General features: G+C 45.6%; 1 protein-coding gene across 2 annotated transcripts in view; it reads right to left on the bottom strand.

The window, feature by feature from the left end:
• Positions 1-4,167: 4,167 nt before the first annotated feature.
• Positions 4,168-10,316, bottom strand: part of TBC1D8B (TBC1 domain family member 8B) — a 1,314,750-nt gene continuing 1,308,601 nt past the window's right edge. The window contains exon 21 of one of the 2 annotated variants that reach the window (XM_069612733.1): positions 4,168-5,944. In XM_069612733.1, coding sequence (XP_069468834.1) covers positions 5,537-5,944 — 408 coding nt within the window. In that variant the 3' untranslated portion in view covers positions 4,168-5,536. The remainder of the gene's footprint in view (positions 5,945-10,316) is intronic. The other variant, XM_069612732.1, reaches the window with a different exon arrangement.

The raw sequence follows: 10,316 nt of genomic DNA, 5'->3' as shown, positions 1-10,316 counted from the left end.
GTGTTCTTGTAAATTCATAAAGGCATATCAGTTTTTTTTAAGTATGTTGTTATGTCCATAGAGGCATCTATGCACCAAAGTAGCTAGCTTGAACTGTACCCGTGCGGGAATCGACAGCAAGTGCATATCTTACGGCAGCTGGATATATGCTCTTTCCTGGTTTTTCGTTTGACGATACGTACATCGTCGTTTTGAATCACCTGTAGCTTTTGTATATTCTTTTTATTTGCCCCTATTAGCAAGGCATTGTAGTAGTCAAGCCTCAGTAGTATTATTGCACATGAGATTGAAGCACAATTTGGCACTGAGAGAAAGGGACGAGTATTCCTCAAGAGACAAAGATAGGAGGAGCAATTAGTAACAACCCGAGTGACATGGGCGTCAGACTTGAGTGAGGCTTCTAGGTGTACGCCCAAGGTTTTAACTTTCTGGGAAACTTTGACACAAGAGTCATGGATCATAAAGGACTGGTATTAGGAGTCTAGTTTTGTTCGGGGTTGGTGGTAACCACACCTCGAGGGACACACACTGGTCTATTTCGTTCACCCATCTACTAAGGCTCAGTCCCTCAGAGGAGCCCCAGGTGGTGGCTATGAGCCTTTTCCCAAGACCCAGTGCCACTGCAAGAAATGTCCATTCATACCTGGTGTGGTCCGCTTGTCCCCTGATCCCTAATATGACCAGTTTTGTGTCATGTGGAACAGGGGACCCCAGCACCCTGCTGATCCAGTAAATGCACTGGACCCAAAAGTCCAGGATGACACTGGAGTTCCAAATCATGTGAAAGAATGTTCCCTCTACCCATCTGCAGCGTAGGCAGTTAAAATGTTCTATTGTCCCCCATTTCAGCATCGTGGCCCTGGAGTGGTAGGCCTGGTGTAATATCTTGTATTGGATCAGGTGGAGTCTAGTGTCTATGCCGATTTCTCGGGGGAACATCAGCGCTTCGACCCACTCCTCGGGCTCCAGTGGACCCAACAGTCTCTACCACTTCTCCCAGAGCCTGGAGAGCTCCTGGGCTCTAAAGGCAGATATCACCTGATAGAGAGTTGATGTGACCTTGGCGGGGATCATAGTTTGAAGCATGTTCGCCTCAAGGGGGGGGATGTGTTCTGCAGATCATTGAATGCGACTAGGTGGCCACCCCAGAGTATGTCCGCGAGTGACCTTGTTCCTCCCAGCGTGTGAATTTCTCCATTTTCAGGACTTCCGCAGAAGGCCTGATATTCAGTGAGAATTTGTGTTACTGCCGGGCACGCAGTCTGGGGGTTACCCATGTACACAAGGAGATCATCTGCATAGAGTGAGACTCTGTCTTCCCCTCCCCATGGCCATTTGAAGCCTGACAATTCCAGCACGGACCTGAGCCTAATTGCGAGCAGTTCTATGGCTAGTGTAAAGTTATGCATTTTCTGAATGTGTTAGTTAAGGTCTTTCCTCTGATGCCATTTTTCTATACTGGGACTTGAATTTGGTCTTGGTAGACTGCTGAATACTGCCCCCTCCACCCCCCACTGGTGTCCAAACCCTTTTTCTGTAAAGATGCTTTAGAGTGCATGACCCACAAGCTAACGCAGTACCTTTGGGGATGAGTGAGTGGACTCCTTGGGGTGAGCACCTACAAGCATGTAAACATGACTGGAATAACTGCTTCTGGCTAGCATGTTGAAAATACTGTTTAGAGACAGAAAAGTACATGTAAGGGCAAGATGTCTGTGTCACAGGAGTTGCCAAGCTCAGCCTTGCAGTGACGCTGTAAGGTTTACGTTTTTCCAAAAAGCCAAATGGCAAGTAAATTAATGTGCTCTGTACATCTGCTGAAATGCTAGACTTGCAAATCCAGGAGTGCCCCCTGACAACCGTTCCAGTGCCCATGGACGTGCCCAAACAGCGCGTGTCCAGTTCAGATATCTGCTTGGTAGTATCTTTGCGATTAGATACCAACTCCAAAAAAATGGCTGCCGATACCGATTAGGCATGTGCCAAATGGCATCATGGACCATGTCTCCTAATGCGTGTGAATAACGGGCTAGTACTCAAAAATCCCTAGCATCACAGTAGTAGGGAAGTCTACTTTGGAAGTACATGTCCTGTAGACCCAAATAGTCAATATCATAGACTACCAAGGATATAAGGATCAAATCATCAGGGTCCTCAAACCCAAAACAAGATGGCAGGTCTGACTCCTGATCAAACATCCGTTCAAAGGTCTACATGGCATGTTGCCTTGAGACTAACAAATGTGGAGAAATGTCTCCAACTCCCTGCAGAGAGATGAAAGTTCTAGCAGCAAAAGCGATAGTGCAGGTCTAGGTGTCGAACAAATCTCAAAGGGTACCTCTGCACAGATGCGGAGCCCCCTTAGTACTTCGGGGAGAAGGTAGGAAGTAGCCAAGCACAGTGCTAATGATAATGGTGCCGTAAATACGCACCCCTGATGTGCACAGTGTTTAGTTGTAGTCCTTTCTTTCAAAGAAGAAGTAGTAGTATATGGCCCAGAAAGGCACCAGAGAGGCCTGCAGAAATATTACTGCCACAAACTACTCAACAACCTTCCAGATCAGAGGAAGATGGCTTAAAAAGGAACAGTATGTTATGGATCAGTGCATGAAGTGTGGGTCCAATGGCACTACATTTTCAAATCTGAAGAGAAACAGCACAGAGAAGAACATGTGCCTCTAGAAAGGCACTTCAGGCACCCTTGCTTCTTAGTAATAGCTGGAAGCTCATTCCCTCGTGCATGCTCTCTGTGCCATGGCAGAGAGCCCTCATGCTAGTGCAGAGGGGATTGGTCAGATCCCCTGCCTCTACCTTAATGGTGCACATTGAACATCTTAGAAATTGCTCTCTTATGGCACAGGGAAACATAATTTGATTTGACTGGTGTTTATGTCACACCAAGACACAAAACGCATATAGGGTGCGTCTGGAAATCTGCCTTATGTAATCTTTGTAGGAATCATCTCAGAACATCTTAGTGGGCGTCAACGGAGAAAAATAAGACAAGGTCGATAAATACAAATGCATAAGGTTACCGGAACGATTGTGGCATGCAGAAAATGAGGAACGCGTATTGAGGAGACGAATGTCACTGACTGCCCTAGTGGCAGTTTCAAGATTTCTGTCACCAATACGCACCGGGAGCTTATTTGAAAATAAAACAATCACTACTGGTTTCCAGTTGTGGAAATGTTCAATCATCCTTGTAACAATGTTTCTCAACAAACCTTTTCATGGCTTCTTTCGTGAAAAAGGGGCAGAGCCGATCATGTGTGCTGCTTCGTGAAGCATGTTGCACATTATTAGTGGATTATTCATGTCTAGCCTATCGGGTGTTTGCTAATATCATTTAATATGTAGTGCCTGTTTTTCAAACTCAAGAGTACCAGCTATTTGGATACAATGACTGTAGGGCGGAGTATGAATACTTTGTCCATTTTGCAATGTGGGTTCTATCGTGTCCGGCGCGGACACAGGTAAGTGTTCCTGGCAAAGCCTCGTCATGTAGGCAGAGCCCAATGAGGGTATGGAGAAAGCGCATGCGCAGGAAGGAGTTTGCTGCATAACACGGCAGGAAAGAGAATAAAGAAGATGTGTTCCCTCAGCCGGTGTCTGTCCATTATCTGGCGTGCATTTCACACACTGCACGCACACACAAGGATCCTGGCCCTTGCAAGCCAGGGAGGACAGGAAAGGTTCGGCTCCCTTTATCTTAAGTTAGGAAACCTGCAAATGTACTTGAAAACGATAAAGTGTGACTGGGTTCAGTGTCTGCAGAAGTACACATCACTCAAACATAGTACAAGAAAGACTCTAAGACCATTATAGGCATTCCATGCATCACATGGAGTGAAGTGTGTATATAACATGGCAAGAGAAATTACTGAATTGTATCGGGCAATCTTATCCTCATTATTGGAGTTCCCTTAAACGCCTTCAATCACCACCAAAAGGCTTCACAGACCCTTAAATATCAACAGTCCACGGGATCCGAAACCTGTACTGAAAATTGTGGGATTGGTGGAACTATAACTTTATGAGAATATGCAACCCAGTGCAGATATGCAAATAGTGTTTGGATGCCACAGAGTAAGAGATGCAGAGACTGCCAAAGAAAGAAACCAGCTCAAAGAAGGAGTTTGATCAAAGAGAGAACATTACTATAACTCATGGACTTGCTTGTGTTCTTTAATCTTTTCTCTTTACAACAAAAAACAAGGCCTAAGGAAGACTTGAAAAAAAGCATAACATGACGAGTTTTGAATCAGTCTATTGCTAGGTAAACAGGGTCCTCCACCTCTAGAATAAGTGGCCCACATATTTAGAAAATGACCTAGGACCCATACTCTCCTGCTCCTTTCTGACACTACATGGCATGAGAAGCAGGACATTTGCTTTTGGAACGATCATGGCAACTACCGGGGTAACGTAGAACGGTATAAATTGACATGCACACGATCCACACTTCGTAAATACAGGCTACGGTAACATAGGGTTGGATGATACACATGGTTGTGGCTTGCTGCAGAAAAGAGTAAAGGTAATTAAAAAAAACATTGGTTGATGCCGAAAAGAGGGACTCCGGCTGTGGCCAGTGGGTGCCAGTCACGCCTTGAGCATCCACATAAGCACTGACGCCCCCGGGTCGTAGACACCAAATCTGCAAAAAATGCAGTTGATAAGAGAATAATCAGAAACCAGTCTTGCAAAGTGCAAGGACACATATGAGAACTTCAATTTAGTTATCAAAGCTCATCTACGTTATTTTTCACCTGAATTGCCACCTAAAGTGGCCAGGTAGACTAAGTGCAGCTCATAATTATCATTTCTTTTTTTACAAACTTAACACGCATATTCTGGATTAACATAACAATCATAAACCATTACTTCATTCACAGAAAAGCTAGGGTTTGAAATAAATCGGTATGTTCTTACCTAGGAGAACATGCAACACAGGCTGCTCCACCGCACAACAAAGAACATTTCTTTTAAAACAGTCAAAATAAGGTGCTTAAAAATACAATATCTTTGATGGCCCTTAAAAACATAGAAAAAAAAGAGTTCCTCTTGATGAACGTTTGTACAGACCAAGATAGCCAAAATATAGGCTTGAAAGCTCTATTGAAAAATATATTATGGCCACTCTCTGCAATGTAAATCCGGCCAGGAAGCTGAAACAACACATTTATTGTTCCTTAATTGGCTAAAAATAGGCTATAAGAACCTTGCATACCTTCATTGGCTGAGAAAAATAGTGGAGTGGCGAAAAGTAAAATGAAGCGGCCTAGGCTTAACTTGTGGAAGAAGCTTAATAAATGGTATAATGATTATCCCAGAGAGCTCTTGAGTTCAACACCACAGAAAAGGGGTATGTGTGCCATTTAATAGGCAGTAACATTTATAGGAAGAATGCCAATTGTGCACAGTCTCACAACTGTATTCTTCTGGCCCATTGCTGAAAAGTGCCGAGCGTGTTTAGCAGGAATATTTTACTTTAGTGACACACCGAGGACTTGGGGCTGAAAACACAAGCCCGCTATACTCTTGTCCGAACCCTCAGCTGTGAGGTTTTAGCACTTTCAAGCTTTGCCTTGACGTCTATGGATTTTTCAAAAAACCTGACGAGTGCTGGTTCATTAAGCAGGGAGGCAAGCATCTGCTCAAATGAAAATGTCCATCCGCTCTCTCCTTTGGGCTGAGCATTTGCCTTCTCAGTTAGTTCTGGTGCCCTGATCTCCTGAGATTGACCTGCCGGTTCAGATCCGGACTCTGATGCAAGAGGCTTAGTTTTGGCTGCTGCTGTGGGACTTTGCAGTATACGTCCAACTTCTTCCATTTTGATCAAGAGAGTGGTAACCGCTGCAATGGCCCGATACATCAGCTCTTCTTCAGGGTCCCCTTGGAACAGGTTGTATAGTGTATTTGAAAATTGGATGAACTGGAACTATAAAAAAGAAAATAGTTGTAATATCTCATACATCTTTAAATGCTTAGCTGTACTGAACATTATTAACACTCTCAACATGGATGATCCTTTTTTTTTTATTGTACTTCCCCTATTCATCATCTGAAGATTGCCCAAAATAAATAACATTCTAACTTAAGCATGGTACTGCAGTAACTCTTCAACATATGCCTATTTAAGGTAAGAATCAATGAAATTCTCTTGTGCACTTAATCTTTTTCGGTAACAATGGACTTCTCAGGTTCCCTATTGTAATATCCTTCAGATTCAAACATTACTCTGGGCCCCATACACTCATCCAATGTTGAAATACAACCTCAAGTCCTTTTGAGAGGGGAGGTAAACGGTCTTCCTGGTATTTCAAGTATTAGATGGTTCTCATTCATCCCCTAAATATTCTGGTATGTTTGACTCATTACATATTGGTACAAATGCAGGTGACAAATGATGGCAAGATGGAAGCAATACATACCCACCATACCTAAATGTTCTGCTGACACATGGTGCAAAGACAGGGCAAATGAGACATACACACGGAATATGGTGAGAAACCGGTGGGGGAGGAAAAAGCAGAACGAGGGTGGGGGAAGGTGGGATGGTGAATTGGGACATGCTGCTGCCAGAAATCAACACAGTGACAGAAAGCAGCTGGGAAGGGAGACACATGGGTTACGATGAGAGGGACCATGGCGGGAGGAAGCCAGGAAGCAAAGACGGGAAGCAGTTGGAGCGATGAGCATTTTTACAAAGAAAGGGAGATGGGAGCGTAGTACAGTGCTAATTTGCTGACAAGAAGAGAAAAGCACCAGTGGAAAAGAGCAAAGGCGATGGCAATAGGGGCATAGTAAAGAAGAAGAAGAAACCTTCTGTAAGAAACACAGGGCATAGAGGACATAGGGACAGGAACTGAGTGGTGTCCGTGGAGGTTCATGGGGGTTTCAAACATGCTCCAACCAAGGTGCTGCCAGTATATTGGAAGTGTATGGGGAGCATGGAATGTGGCCAGTGAGTCACTCTGAATGCACGAAGTACTAATGATATCAATAGTAGATGTTTAATTGGGCATACCATTTAAACAAAAACACAACACAATGAACACAACCTGGGCCAGTCCATTCAACACAATGCTGGATTCTGGGTTGAGAGAGGTGTTCCATTTCCTGACAAAAGACATCAATATATCACCATTTACAGAACATATTGCTCAAAGGCTAGTTGTAGAACCACCAATAACGCGCTACAAGAAAATGACATTCAACTCTTCATAGGTGTACTGTACACTACAGTTAAAGGTTACTGTATAATACCACGAAGGAGGGATTTACTACCAGATCCCCCACTAAGAAGGTGAGGACAAGACCTCACCACCTCAAGAAGTACCAGTTAGGCCATAATCTAGCCACCAGAATGACTAGGCACACAATCAATATAAAGGGGTTTCACAAAGGACATAGTTAAAAGGCTAAAGAAAAAAAGATTACAAAATGCGAAAAGTTGCTAGTTGCTCTAATAATGCAAGGAAAAGAATTCCAAAAGGCAGGTACCAGAGCCAAGAAGAAATGAACTAGATCCCACTATGTGTAATTGGAATTGAGTGACTGTTCAGAGGAGTGAGCTCCGATAAGAACCTATGTTATAAAAGTCTAGGGATCTTGCAAGGAACCTCGAAAACAGGATCCAAAATATGCAAGGGAGTACATGTAAAGCAGCGAGAACTGGGTCTAGGTCAATGTGCTGTTGAAGCTGCACAGCGAGGCAAGCCACACAATTCAGGCTAAGCAGGAGTTGCCACAGGCTATGATCAGGACAGCCAAGGTAGAGAGAGTTCCAGCAGTCAAACCTGTATTGATAGACTTCTGTAGGTACTGAACAGCTTCAAGTGTTGCAAAGAGGAGCAATTATTTGGGGCAATACAAATAGAGGATACAAAAAGGTCAACGGTTTGATTTAAAGAATGAGGAACAGATTGTTATCCAGTTTCACTCTACCACTGGAGTTGATGTTGGGAAAGCACCCATAGACAGGGGTCAAACTCATGGGCCCCAAATCTTTTGGCTTTTGCCCAATAGAATGATTTTGCTCTTGTCACATTTAAGCATTAAAGTGTTGTTTATTTATTTATCGTATATTTGTAAGTCACCTATAAAACAAAAGGTGTTTCAAGGCGCCACAAGACACACAAAAAAGGTGGGGGCAGTGGGGAGACAAGAGAGAACGATAACGGTCCTATTAGGCCTTGTGACAATTGGATCGTGCAACTGCAGTAACAATAAGCGTGAGGGAGACAGTGGGGGTTAGGGGAGTACTGGTCTGCGCGAAATGCGAAGTGCTAGGGTAGCAAGAGAAGTGCACAGTAAAGAGGAGAGAGCGCAATAGGGGTGGGGAGGGAGGGAAGCGGGGCCAAGGGGCTAGCGAGTGCTAAGGGGAGGCCAGGGGGGCAAGTGCTGGGGATTGCATGGGGAGCAGGGGGTGAGGGTCCACATGCTAAGTGCGAGGAGGGGGGTGGACTGGGCAGGGGGGTCTTGGTGCCCAGTAGAATTCAGAGGAACCAGGCAGCCAGCCACTACGGCAAGGGGTGTTCGCAGGGGAGGGGGAAGAGGGAAGGAAGAAGAGAAAACGAGAGTCTTGAGGAGCTTCCAGAATTTAAGGATATCTGGCTCAAGCCTGTGAAGGGCAGGGAGAACATTCCAGAGCGAGGCTCCTGTGGAGGAGAGATATCTACCTCCCACACTCTGCTCAGAGAAGCATCTGATCTGCAGATAGTTGGAGCTAGAAGACCGAAGCAGTGAGGTATTTAGGGAGAGAGAGAGTGGACAATGCAAAGAGTCTTGGACTTGATCCTAGCAGCAACCGGGAGCCAGTGGAGAAATTTTAGGGCTGGAGGGATGCGTTCCATGCGCTTGAGGTGTAAGGATAAGTGGTGTAGTCCTATTCTGGATTAGTTGAAGGGGGCAAAGAGTTTTTAAAGGAAGATTGAGGAAGAGGCTGTTGCAGTAGTCCAGCCTAGAGAGGACCAGAGCTCTGGAGAAATGGAGTTTCTGGGGGAAAGTGAAGAGAGGGAGAATGCCTCTGAGGAGGTGCAGCTGATAGTAGGCCTTCTTGGCAAGATCTGCGATGTAAAGAGAAGGAGAGAGAGGAGTCAAAGATGGCATCAAGGTTTTTTGCCTCACAGGAGGGTGAGAAGAGGGAACCCATAGAGGGCGGCCAGAGGGTAGGAGGCAGGCAGGAGCTGGGGTCCCAATGAGAAGGATCTCAGTCATACTGGCATTAAGGCAGAGATCAGTGGCAGCAGACCATGTGTAACTAGCAGTCAGACAATCAGGGATGAGAGAGGAGGCAGTACATGGAAGCTTGAAGGAGAGCTGCGTGCGATCTGCCTAACACTGCAAGTGAGGATAGGAGGAGGAGACCGGGTAGGCCAGAGAGGCAAGGTAGATGTTAATGAGACATGGCGAGAGGATAGAGCTTTGATGGATGGCACAGGTGGAGAGTGATAGGGGAGAGAAAAGGGCACAGTTGAATCCGGGAAGGTCGATCAGAGAGAAATGAGGTCAACCAGTCCAGTACCCGGCCCGTGATGCCAAGGGTGTCACAGAGCCGATTTGTCAGGGTGGCATGAATGAATGACCATGTTGAAGGCAGAGTAAAAATCCAGAAGGATAAGAACAGATGGAGAGTTGGAATCGAGATTATAGAGATTTGAGAGCAAGTCTTCACTGGTGTTCAGTAGAGCAGTTTCCGTGTAGGTAATGGATATAGAGCAGTAGTTAGCCAGGCAGGAGGGGTCGGCAGAGGGCTTTTTAGGAGAGGATGCACAAGGGAGTGCTTGCGGGTAGCGGGAAGGAGCCAGTGACAAAGGAGTGATTACAGAAATCAGACAAGGCTGGAGCAAGGGAGGCAATGTTGTCCTTGAGAGTTCTGGAGGAGCAGAGGAGAACCTGTTTGGAGGAGACTTTCATAGAGCAGACTTGTCTAGAGACCTCTTCCGGTGCAATTGGCAAGAAAGAGGAGTAAGAGGGAAGGTGAGTGGGGGGGCCAAGGGAGGCCTGAGAGTTGGGGGGAGGAGGGAAGGAAGTAAGTAGAGGAAAGCGAAGACTGGATGTCCTGGGTTTTGGTTAAGAAGTGGGAGGCCAGTGAAGTACAGAGGGTCAGGGATGGCAGGGGAGAAGTGGAGCCTGCAGTACCATTGGTGTGTTCCTTGCAGATTTTAAACAGTTTGCTCATGTTGCTAGTGGCTCCAGTGATGCAGGCTTGGATATGGGCCCTCTTCTTCGAGCGGATGGAGTCTGTGTTGCCTTTGCGGCTGGTCTGTCAGAGGATATGCCTGATGCTCACCACTTCCACTCAGCAA

The sequence above is a fragment of the Ambystoma mexicanum genome, chromosome 5p, assembly GCF_040938575.1.
Source record: "Ambystoma mexicanum isolate Mex_15411 chromosome 5p, UKY_AmexF1_1, whole genome shotgun sequence".
NCBI lineage: Eukaryota > Metazoa > Chordata > Amphibia > Caudata > Ambystomatidae > Ambystoma > Ambystoma mexicanum.
Note: the sequence above shows the minus strand (reverse complement) of the source record. Positions and strands in the feature narration are given on the sequence as shown.